At 48.8% G+C, this 12,983-nt stretch overlaps 1 protein-coding gene across 3 annotated transcripts in view; it reads right to left on the bottom strand.

The window, feature by feature from the left end:
• The window catches only part of TUBD1 (tubulin delta 1), a 239,849-nt gene that overhangs the window by 101,559 nt on the left and 125,307 nt on the right, over window positions 1-12,983 (bottom strand). For all 3 annotated transcript variants that reach the window (XM_086954942.1, XM_086954941.1, XM_086954943.1), the window contains one exon: window positions 11,184-11,348. In XM_086954942.1, coding sequence (XP_086811068.1) covers window positions 11,184-11,348 — 165 coding nt within the window. The remainder of the gene's footprint in view (window positions 1-11,183; window positions 11,349-12,983) is intronic.

The following is a 12,983-nucleotide window of genomic DNA, read 5'->3' as shown; positions in this document are numbered from 1 at the left end:
GTATTGTCCATCTGTACAAGCAGGGAGTTGGTCTGGAAGGACGGATGAAAGGCTTTCAGCGCCAAATGAACAGCTCTGAGTTCCAGAAAATTGATGTGATACGTGGATTCCGCCTGGGATCACGTTCCTTGGATCTGTAGATGGTCTGAATGCGCTCCCCAGCCGTGGAGAGAAGCATCCGTCACAATAGTCTGTGTGGGAATGTCCTTGTGGAACGGAACCCCCTTCAGGAGATTCTCTGCTGAACACCACCATCTCAGGGACTGTTGAGCATGTAGAGACAGTTGGATCCTGTCGTCCCAGCTCCCTCGTTTCTGGTCCCATTGACCCTCCAGACATTCCTGCAACGGTCTCATGTGGAGGCGTGCATGTGGTGTGAGGAAGATGCAAGATGCGATCGACCCCAGAAGAGAAGACACCGTCCTCACTGTCGTTGATGGAACGGACATGAGAGCCTGACCCTTCCGAAGGATCGATAAGCGTCGCTCCTCCGAAGGACACACGCTTGCTCAGAGTATTGATGGAGGCTCCCAAGTACTGCAGGCACTGAACAGGAGTCGGGACGGACTTGGACATGTTGATGTGCAAACCCAGATGGTTCAACAGAACGGCCGTCCTGTTGAAGTGCAATTGCGCTTCCTGGAAGGTGGAGGCTTTGATCAACCAGTCGTCCAGGTACGGATAGACAAACACCTTGTTCTTTCTCAGGTGTGCTGCCACCACTGCCATGCATTTTGAAAAAGTCCTGTGTGCAGACTTCCGTCCAAACTGTAGTACGGTGTATTGATAGTGATTGGTGCTTACCAGGAAGCGCAGGAACTTCCGGTGTTTCCGTGCAATGGGCACATGGAAGTACGCATCCTGCAGGTCTATTGCGCAAAGCCAGTCTCCTCTTTGCAGCGGAGGATAACTCTGGTGCAAGGACAGCATGCTAAATTTCTCTCTGCAAATTCATTTGTTTGCTTGTTGCAAATCCAGAATGGGCCTGAACTCGTTATTGTCCTTTTTGCGTACCAGAAAGAACCTTGAGTATAGGAGGGACCGTAGAGGAAGGGGCCGTAGAATGCTGCTTCTTGGCCGCTGTCACAACAACAGAATCTGCTACCGGGTCTGATGTTAAAAACGCCGGATCCGAGTCCGGGGGCCTGCATTTCTTCTGAAGCCGTGATGGTGCCGCTTCACCGTGGCCGGTGTCAGAAACAGCTACATGGTCGGTTCCTCCAGTCCTGGTACCAAAGGCAGCAAAGGGCGAGAGAGATGCCTGCGCTGCAATGTTTCAAAGATCACAAAGGTTGAAGGAGTGGGTACCGTCAGTGTGATCTCTAGCTTCGCTGCCCCCCTCAGCAGCACATCCTGGAAAGTCACAATGTCATCCACTGGCGACACTCTCGTAAAGTCCGATAAAGTGGGAGAGTATCTCCTGTCACTAGACGAGTCCGTGTATCTGAACGGTGACCTGTCCCTCCTTCAATGATGACGAGACCTCAGTGAAGATCTACACTCACTGCGAGAGCGATGCATCCCTCTGGACCTTGACCTCGGTTTCTGGGCCTTGCCGGAACTACCGGCACAGGAGGTTGCGGCAACGGAAGAGGCTGAGCCGGAACCAAAGGCTGTGGAGGCCGAGGCGGTGGTGGAGGAGGAGGAGGCGGTGGCGGAGGAAGAGGAGGAGGAGGAGGAGGCGGTGGAGGAATCTGTTGCGGAAGAGCAGGAGGCGTAGGCGTCCTGGGCCTTGAGGGCGAATAGGTCCGGGAATAATCCGAGTGCGGTGACCTAAAAACTCTCCTCTTCTTACGGGCAGGCCTCGGGGAGGATGCTCTGGAGGCAGACCTCTCCGAGGACAAGCGCCGGTGCCGCCGCGCCGATGATGATGATACGATCACCACAGAGACACTAGACACTGTCCTGGGCCTTGACTTCCTCTTGGACGTCGACTTATCCTTCCTCGACGTCGACCTCTTTAACGCCGCTCTTCTCGACGTCGATCTTCTTGACGTCAACGAACTCCTCGACATCGAACGTCTCGTCGACGTTGATGGCGAACGGCAGTGTCACCTCGACGGCGAGCGCCTGCTTCTTCGGGACTCATCACGACGTCGATGGTGTGTCGACGCCGGTAAAGTCCTCGACGTTGACCTCGTCCGAGGTCTCGACGTCCTACCCCTCGACGCCGAATATCGACGGCGCTTCAACCCAAAGCCCTGGGTCGACGGGGAACAGATGGTAGTCATACCTCTCGACGCAGAAGCCATCGACGTCGACCGGGACCGGTGCCGTTTCTGGGCCTTTTCTTGACTGGGGAGCCCCCAAGAGGCCGAAGCACGGGCAGAGGATGATGACAGAGTCCCTCCATGACCAGAAGTCCCACCTCTGTTCCAGGCCTTGGAGACAAATCTTCTCCCTGTCACGCAGGGTCCTCCTGGAGAAAGAGTGACAGATATCACAGGAGTCAGGGACATGGGTGGAAGGGAGACAGAGTATGCATACTCTGTGGGGGTCAGATTTAGCCTTCTTCCTACCACACTCAGGACACTTGTCGAATAAAGCTGGCATTTTTCGACAATATAGAGGTGGCAAAACTGGTCAAAAAACGCAGCAACCAGGACCAGGCGGTGGCGGGCCGCACTATCCAGGAGGTTCCGTTCTTGCGCCGCGCGCATCGCCCTGCTAATCTTTACGCCTCTTTTGTTACGCGGGTCCCCCTGCGGGTGTGGGATGCGGTTTGCGAGGCTCGTGAACTGACCACCTTCCCCTCGCCGTTCACGCCCATAGTGGGTAACCCGGACTTTGCCCCAGGCCTGGAGCCGGGAGCCTTTTCCCATTGGGTGAGCGCGGGCTGTAGGGCGCTTTTCCAGATCTACGGGCCGGAAGGTGTGATTCCTTTCCAACAACTTCGACAGGAATTCGGCCTGACGGAGATGGACAGACTGCGCTATATGCAGGTCCGACACTGGGCTCTCCAACCCCAGGTGCGCGACACCGCAGCTCGCCAAATCACACCATATGAGCGGTGGTTGGTGACCCGGACCTCGGACGCCAAGCTAATTACCGACTTGTATAAATTCCTTCAGCCCCCAACGTTCCACTATCATAACCCGGGGAGGGAGCGCTGGCACAGAGAATTGGGCAGGACACTTAGCCATAAGGAGTGGGACAGAATTGCATATCGGGCGAGGCACTCTGCATACCACACTGGACTTACGGAGACCTTCACTAAGGTGTCTACTTATTGGTATTACACCCCGGAGAGGCTATATGAAATGCATAAACACACTGACAAGGGGTGCTGGCGGGGTTGCGGACAGGAGGGTACCCTCTCACACATTCTTTGGGCTTGCCCGGTGCTGACTGCTTACTGGAAGGAGGTCTTGGATGAGGTAGATAGGCACTTTGAGATTGAGCTGCCGCGCTTCCCAGCGTATGTTCTGTTAGGCCTTCCCAATGATCTAATGTACCCGTTGAGGTCCCGCAGGGGTAGACAGATTGCTATTGCACTAGGCTCAGCGGTCCAGAATATTCTTGTCCACTGGCGCACCGCCACTGTCCCCTCCATTACTGGTTGGTTGCATAGACTCTGGCAGGTGTTGGGTATGGAGAAGATGTCGCTTACAGTGGCTGGGAATGTGGATCAATTCGAGGAGCTATGGCAACCCTTCCTAGCACTACTGTCCACAGAATTTCGGGAACTCACCTGCCCGAGGTACCTTCGTCTTCTTAGGCTGACGCCACCGGAGACCCCGGTGGATTAGAATGCACAGTGGATAAGATCTTAGGGGTTGGGGTGTGGGCTGTTTGGGGCGGGTTATCCTAATACAGGGCCATTGGACGGGGGAGTTGGGGTGTTGTTTCCTTTATTGTGGGTGGGGGGCTCGGAGGGACTGGGTTGCGCCTTGTTGGATCGCTGATGGCTACTCGCGCTCGGCTTTGGGTGGGGTGTTGGGGTGCACGAGAGGGTTACACAACCTGCCTAATTGCCTTACATTTGTTGTATTTTCCTTCTGGACCACCGAACTACTTTTGGCCAACGCTCCTGCGACACGCTTCTTTCTCACTATACTGTATGTAACCTTAACCTCCTATTCCCCTACCCCATGTTTCTTTTGACTTAATAAAAAATGCTTTAAACCTAAAAAACGCAGCAACTGGAAGAGGAAGACCCCAGACGTCGAGTGAAACACTCAAATCACTGGAAAAGCTCCAAAAATTGAAGATATACCCAAAAAGGTAGACCTCAATGTTCCAGGGTCCTGCTAGCAGGAGCCGGAAAAAAGAACTGAAAGTAAAAGGCCTTTGGCTGTGCATCCTGGGATACAGAGGGTCTCTGGAGAGTTCCTTAAAGGCACGGTATCCCTTTTCCAGACACATAATGGCAGCCTATGGGGCTTGTCTGTCCAACCCTTCCTCTCTATTATTACAAAGGATTTTTGTGAAGGGGAGTTTCTCTGAGGGTGAAACTTAACAAAGTGTGTTAAATTTAATATTATTTGGCTATCCTTTTCACTTCAAGAGGAAGTGCTGGCCAATGTAGCCTTGTAGTTTTAGGCGCATTATTTGTCTTTGATTTTCTCTTAAGTGTCTATGTAGGACTGCAGAAGAAGACAACTTATGAGACTATTTCGACTGCTCCGGGGTCCAGGCACATGGGCGGGACTATTCACAAGATTATGACTATACACAGAGATCCCCTACTACAGAACGCAGCCCTCATTCTCTTGGACCTCTCAGCCACCTTTGACACCATCTCCCACCACGCTCTCTACTCTAGACTCCACAATGCCAACATTCGCGACAAAGCCCTAAAATGGATCATCTACATGGCCCCGCTTGCAGCCATCATCAGAAGCTGTGGACTCAACATGGTCTCCTACGCCAACAGCACTGATCTGATTCTCTCACCCACAGACGAACCCACAGACTAACCCACAGCCGCCAAGCGCAACTTTGGCGACGAGATGAAGGCAGTCGCCACATGGATGAAGGCCAGATGCCTCAAGCTTAACTAAGCCAAGACCGAAGTCATCATACTAGGCTCCTCCTCCTCTACCTGGGATGACTCTTGGTGGCTCACAGTGCTCGGAATCCCCCCACTACAAAGGACCGCGCATGAAACCTCAGCATAATGCTGGATTCCTCCCTCTCAATGAACCGCCAAATCAACGCCATCTCTTCCTCCTGCTTCCACAAGCTCAGTCTCCTTCGTAAGATCTTCTAGTGGATCCCTACCGAGTAAAGGAAAACTGTCACCCATGCGTTAGTCAGCAGCAGGCTTAACTACGGCAACGGACTCTATGCCGGCACCACCCAGAAACTTCCCAAAAAACTGCAGACTGTCCAGAACCCTTCCACAAGACTCTTCTTGAACATCCCACACCGCAACCACTTCACAGGCCACCTGAGAAACCTTCACTGGCTACCTGTCAACAAGAGAATCACCTTCAAGCTTCTCACGCACGCCTTCCAAGCCCTCCACAACACCGGACCGGCATATCTCAAACACTGCCTCTCCTTATACATTCCCACTAGACATTTCCGCTATGACCAACCGGTCCAGGCCCATGTCACAAGGATCCACAATACCTCGGCTGGTGGAAGATCCTTTTCCCACCTCGCTGCGAAGACCTGTAACTCCCTACCGCTGCACCTCAGGCAATCACCATCGCTGCCGCAATTCAGGAAGGACCTCCAGAGATGGTTCTTCAACTGAACCGCAGACCTAGCCCCCCCTCCCCAACCCTCACCCCTCAGCGCCGCCTTGAGACCCTCACCAAGGTCCCAAACATTTGAATATATTCTATAGCAGTAGCCCTCCCAGGTGGTGGGTCTGAAGGAGTGGACAAAGAAGTCTTGCAGCACGGAATTAGCAAAATAGCCACCCCTTCTCACTTCCCAATCCAAGCAACAGTGCTTTATAAAAGTATGAAAGAAATGCCATATTGTCAAGCGACAAATCTCCCCCATGAGAACCTCCCTGAATAATGCCAATTTGGAAGCCTTCACTAAGGTGGTATGAAAGGGATTCCCTCTGGTGGTTCGTTCTTAGCAATGGCATAACTGATTTTAATGCAGAGGATCTTTTGAGGAAGAGAGAAGACTATTACTGCCCCTCTGAACAAAAAGTGATGGCAGGCCTCTAGGTGAGATGTGAGCAGGTTAATGGTAAAGCCCAGGCTAAACTGCAGGGATGCTGTGGCTTTCAAGTTGTCTGACACCATATACAGCAAGTCCACCAGGACCAGCCAATCAGCAAGGTACAGGAACACTGATCTACCTTACCTGTGCAGATGTGCCACAACCACTGCAATTACTTTCATGAAATCACCAGATGCCGATATAAGTCCCAATAGGAGGACTGCAAATTGAGTGGGTTGACCCTATCTCTGTCCATTAGACTCACTTGCACCTCCCCAGAGAAGACAGTGAACCTCAGTCACCATACCTCCTGTCCTACTGCAGGATCGATATGTAAAAATGTGTGTCCCGAAAGTCGAAGGACACCATCCACTCTTCCAATTACTGCACTAAAATCACCTGATCCAGAGGCAGCATCTTGAACCTTTCCTTGTGAATGTAAAAGTTCGAGACCCTGGGGTTCAAGATTGGAAGCGGACCGCTGCCCTTCTTGGAAACCAGGAAGTACTGGAAGTGGCATCCCTGCCCAATACCCTCCTCTAGGACCAACTCCATTGCTCCTTTATGCAACAATGCTGCCATCTCCTGCTGCAGGATTCAAAGGTGACCCTATGACTAGAAGGACTGGGGAGAGTGAAATTTGGGAGGTGACTGTTGAAAGGGAAGGACATACCCATTTTCTGTGATCTGCAAGATCCACTAGTCTGATGTAATGGCGTACTAGGCCGTTAGGAAGAAGACAAGCTCCTTCCAACTGGCCACGTGTGTTCCCGTAAAGGGAAAACAAAAGCAGGCTTCCAGATGGTGCAGGAGAGAATGCGGAGGTGTGAGAGCGCCAGTTGTCTGACTTTTCTTTTGCCTCTGCACCTGTACTGCCTCACAGATTAGTGAAGTTACTGGACCAGCTGGGAAGGTTGACACTAACAAAAGGCAAGAGCACTTTGAAAAGCCCAGAAACTTCCTGAACTGAATGGTCAGGTTGGCGAAGCGAGACCTAATGACTGCAGTAGCCCTTACTGACTTGAATCTCTTCAGGGTTGAGTAAGCTTAATCTCCAAACAGAAGAGCGTCATTAAATGGCATATCCATTAGACTTGTCTGCATCTCACCAGAGAAGACTCAGTCATATGCGCATTCTCAGGGCTACATACAAGTTGATAGTCTTGGCCACTGGGTCAACTGTGTCCAGGTCTGCCCTGAATATCTACTTTGAGGATTACTGGCTATCCCTCACTACCTCTTTACAGGGTCAATTTGGATTGGTGCCATCATGTTCGCCATTTCCCACAAGGCGTCGGTCTACCTAGCCAGCAGACATGTGGCATTTAGGAAAAATTGGGCTGAAGTACCAGCAGAGAAAATCTTCTTGCCTACCGCCTCCAAATTTTTTTTAGACTCCCTGTCACATGGGCAGTGGGAAAAGCCCACACTCTGCTTGGTGCAAGATATCAAACCCTATAAATCCTGCAGATCCCTCAGATCGGACACGGAGAATTTCATCAGCGCCCCTAGAATCAGGAAGGCACGCACAGGTGGAAGGCGGTTCACAGTCCATACCGCAAGCCTCTGGAATGCACTCCCCCGCGACCTGAGAACTGAACCACACTACCTTCGCTTCAGGAAGCGGTTGAAAACTTATCTTTTTCCCCAATGATCCCTTCCCATCCGAACCACTGTATCCCCGTCCTATCCCTCACCCCCCCTCCTTCTGGCCCCCCTTGTCAGGGTTAGGGTAGGGTTCTTAGCGCTGGGATACCTTCGGGTGACTCCGCGCTCTACAAGAGTTTTTAATAATAATAATAATAATAAGGGCTGCACCATCAAGCTTTCTTGTGAGCTATGGGCGGAAGAGAAAAGTAGGATCCACTGCAGCTGTCCTGTACCAGTGAGCCACCTGGGGCAGAAGTGGGTTTGCTCCAAGCCACCTTTATCAAGCAAATACCTTGTTGAACTAAGCACCAGTTCCTGTGCTGCCAAAGCAGGCTGTAGGATCTCAGTGAGAATGTTGGAATTTGCCAGGACTATAGGGAGGGCTAACTCCAACATCTCTGATGTCTTTCTGAGTACAGCACAGGAACAGGCTACTTGGGGGTGAGCAGGTCATACATTTAACATGGTGTTGTTGTAAAGCGGAATATTAGCAACATCTACAGTCTATCTGGATTTCTTATGGACAGGATATTGGCACTGGGATGTGACGGTTGCATGTGTTAGTTGTGTGTTGTGTGCACTACAGCTACCTGTATGTTCTAGTTTCATAACTGGGATTATGACTACTTGTCATTTGGCAGAAAACACATACTTGTTATGGTCATGGACTGGTTTTGCACCTTTGATTAATGACATTTTAAACGTACTCTGTTTTACTCATTATTTGGGCAACTTATGTTGCATTTTCCATGATAAAAATGCATATCGACAATATCTGCCATAAGTGTGTAATAAAGTCCTTTAATAAAGGGCTGCAAAGGCATTGACATGGTGGGTAGCTTTTAATAAGCAATGTAACATATATACCAGGCACAACTATTTAAGCTAAGCATATGGTATTTAATTTGCAGGTCTCCTGGGAAAATGTAATCCATTTTAAATCAATATGTTCAGCTTCAATTAATATTTTTAATACAACCGTTGGAAATGCTGCACTACCATTCAGTGGTAAACACACACAGGGCAGCCCAGTATTCCACCAGGTAACTGGGAAAATCAGTTACAACAAGGTTCCTGGAGGATTTTTCAAACATTTATTTTCGGTTGGTATTGGGATCCAACAGTGTTATAAAAAAAATATGTAAGAAACTCACATCAGAAAAGTGTACTTTAGTATACAAATTGTTTTACATAGAACCACATGTATCAAATGTATAGGAATCAAATAAATTAGTAAATCAACACCGACAACCCTCTAGTTTAAGATAATACATACACATGGCTCATAAATAGTTAATCCCAGGATCTTGGATCACTGTTTTGTGTTTAGTAATACTTTGCCCCCATTTTCTTTGACTAGAGAGGTGTTGATGATTTTACAATCCCTCTCTGTATTGTTTTGAGGTATTTTACATTTGGTTTGGTATGCAAATTTGGGTGTGGTCATGAGCCCTGCAGGTTGGGTTAAGGTGATCTTACTTAGACGTTTGTACTTGGTGTAGTTTTCTTCGGTGACATCACACTTGGTGTCTTTTGTTGTTGTCAAGTGATGCACATTGTAAGATTGTATGTTTCCAAGGTGTACTTGTTCGGACTTATTTCCTCTCATGTTGATTTATGTTTGTTTTTTGTTTTGAACACGGAGTCCTGATGATGGGCTTGTTGGCCATTTGGCATTTTGAGACCGAAACGTTGACACTTCCTCTTCCTTGAACTTAACCTAAGCTATGTTATTATGTGCATCCTGAGTACATAACATTGCAAATAAATGGACGTTTTCATTTTGATTGAGAACCTACGTAAGTTAAGAGGAGTCGACGCCTCTCCAAGATCTTGGAATTAATTCCTTATGAACTAGGTCTATCCAGAATCTTATTCTAGAAGGGGTTGGTGTTGATTTCATTGGTTTCTTCTGTGTTTTTTTTATACCACTATTGGATCCCATGACCAATTGAGACAAAATGTTTGAAAACATCCACCAGGAACAATGTTAGTTGGCACTACCATTCAGAGCACGTATTACTGATCAGGTGCAATATTTCTATTTATTCAGCAGTGCACCCTTAACTGGGTGCTACCAGCACTGTTGAGGACAGTGCATCCTATTACATACCACGCACTGTTCCTAGTGCAGGCACAAACTCGGACCAGCATATGGAACAGCAAATTAGTAAAGGCAGACCGGCAGTTTGAAGCTGCTCGTTTGCCTTGCACTAGACTGGCGACTGGGCCTCCCTTTGAGGGGCTGCAGGTGGGCACAATAAATGTCTGCACCTGACTGTAGTACGGTGGCTAGATAGGTATATATAACCACTCACACGGAAGGGGGCCCCTGAGGCGAATAACAGGCAGGGAAATCAGGGGGAAACAGAAATGCAATCATAACAACAGTTCTCTGCCTGTCTACAAAGTCATAACAGTGCTAATAGTCACTGATACAAAACCACACACCCAAACACTGGCCTTCCAAATATCAGTGCACAACCTTCCAAAAATCAGTGCATAACTATTGTTATGATTGCATTTCTAGATAGGTATATATACCCACTCACGTGCCCCCTTCCTATGAGGAACCCTCGAAGTGGGGAGAGGCAGGGCCCTTTGGGTCCTCTGGCAAAGCCCTATCTCTACAGGGTTCAAAATCACTACGCCTCCTGACGGTTTCTTTGCTAAAGTTGCAGTAATACACCTTGGGAACAGTGGAAAAAGGCTTTCGGCTTTTACATGGGACCATTCACCCAAGCAAGCGAGGAAACACCCCAGCAGGGCGTAGGTGCATATGGAGTTCAAGCGTGATCCATAGTACACAAGGGTCCACGCACGTGTTTGACACCCTTCTATAGTACCCAAGTGGTCTGGGGCTCAAAAAGCAGCATGATACACCCATTGTGCTCAATAGTACTTAGTATAGAATACGGCCTCTGACACTTAAATGTAGCCGGCTCTGATGTGGTCTATGAAATGCTTTTTCAGAGTGGCTAGGGTACAGTACACCCTAGTGTAAATGTGGGTATACACAAAGCATCGTATAAATAAACCCCAAACAAACACACACAGCTTAGCTTCAAATTCCCATAAAGATTTGGGCGTGAAGATGAAATCTGTGTGGCACACTCTAGACACTTCTGCATTCATTTTCCCATTTAAATGCAAAGAAGGGAGTCTTAAGAAACATTTTCTGGCCCTGGCTTGTTCTGGGAACCGCAGTGTTTTGGTCGCGCCGCCGCTGAAAGGGTCTCCTGAGGCTGTGCTGGCCGCAGCCTGCGTGAACAAGATCCTTCTTTCAAATTGGCCAAATCCAGAGTAGGAGAAAATCCAAGGGAAACAGAGACACCCTGCAGCCTGGGATAAGGGCCACATTGAAAGCCAAGAGTTATTCCAAGGCTCCGCTAACACATTCTCACCTTCTTCCATCTTGGCGTTGGCAATGAGCATCTGTCTGAGGTGCCGGAGCAGCCCTGGCCACGTGAAGGTGCTGTACGCCAAGGAGGTTTCCGACATCTGGGGAATGTTCCGCAGGCCCAGCAGCTTGAATTCCGGGTGGGGCACGAGGCGCTCCATCAAGTCCCCTGGGAAGAAAAGAAAACAGTTGCGAGAGTGAATAACGTGAAACGTTCTCTACCTAATTGATGCGTGCTGACATCACTTCTGTCCACGCGCCATTTCATGTTCTGCTTCGAGGGTCACGCGCTAGGAATGCTAAGCTTGCTTCCCGTCTGTGAAGCCTCGCGAAGGGCAACTGAGTCCAAGTGCGGAATGAGCCAGCCATTCACAGACACAACACCCGCTCCGCTGGAGAGCAGCCCAGGCGGACACATCCGCGGCAGGCCGATAGAAGAAAGAGAAACAGTCGGGGGCTGTGGGGGAATGGACGGGGAATCGGGGATTACCGAATGCCAGTAATTTACACAAGCGCACATGCCAGGGGATAGAGAACAAGGAACGCTGACTCATGGAGAAAGCGAGGTGGGGGCATACAGAAGAATGATATTCTGTGGTTTCCGGTGAGCAGTGCTGTAACGTGTGTGTTGCTCGCATGGTGGGCTATAGCCTATGCAGAGGTCTACAAACTGTGGGGCGCGCCCCCCTGGGGGTCCGTGGATGGTGTACATGTAAATGAAGATGGCCTGGAACTGCAGCCTTATTTATCTGCTTCATTTCCTGGCTGGCTTCATTTACACACATACTTAAGTGCTGTGAAGGAGGTCGCTGAGTGTCAATAAGTTGCCTAAAGGTAAATAATTCACTAATCTGAATATTTAGTTTTTTCGCTGTCAGCTAACTATGTATGAAATAATGAGCAAACGATTCCCTGAAAAATAAAATCAAGTTGCATTACACACAGTCTATCATAGGCTGCTGCAAAATCATGCAGTGTTTGAAATACAAATACTTTCCTACAAAATATAGCCTTTAGTCATAAATGATCAGACTGTCCCTAATGTAAGCATTTTCTGAAATATAACACCCTTACAATACCTCTAAAAAAAATAATTGTCACTTTGACGCATTAAGCAGGGCCATTGGAATTATGTGGCAAGAGGACCAAATTATGCAGGAAGAAAAAGTAAATTATGCAGCACAATCTGTCACATTTTGTGGTTAGCTTTATTTCATTTTTAGTCATGTTAACAATGAGGTGAAATATTATACCTCTTTAGTACCAATTTAAGACCCAAATATATCAATAAGCAACTGCAAGATGACCAATCAGCCTTTATGAAGGGCCTTCTACTGCTCTGGAACCTGTCACCAGCCACATTTTAATTCATTGTTGATCCCTTTGAACTAGAATCAAATTTTTTCGTAAAAATCTGCAGATTATGCAGCAGATGATAGGTTATGTAGCAAATGTGGTACATCCATAGCAATGCAGAAAACGCTTCTGCCTCAGAAACGTATAATTCCAGTGGCCCTGAAATTAAGTGAGTAATTAATTAACGGTTAGAAGAGGATGTAGTGTAACAGCCTTCTTTGCATTAGGGCCCAGTATACACTTGACAGTGATGATTTGGGCCTCAGCGCAATAGCCCAAGGGAGGGGGAAAAATGAATACAGTGGAGACACCTTTTTTTTGGCCTCTGAGAGATGGCAGAGAAGGGTGTGTGGCTAGATGGGAGTCCATGTTTTCAACAAACAGCAGAGGAGACTGCCCTCTTTGCCAGGCAGTAGCTAACATTAGTGAACCAGGGGTCAGAGGGGCT

The sequence above is a fragment of the Lissotriton vulgaris genome, chromosome 2_1 (genome assembly GCF_964263255.1).
Source record: "Lissotriton vulgaris chromosome 2_1, aLisVul1.2, whole genome shotgun sequence".
In the NCBI taxonomy this organism is placed as follows: Eukaryota; Metazoa; Chordata; class Amphibia; order Caudata; family Salamandridae; genus Lissotriton; species Lissotriton vulgaris.
Note: the sequence above shows the minus strand (reverse complement) of the source record. Positions and strands in the feature narration are given on the sequence as shown.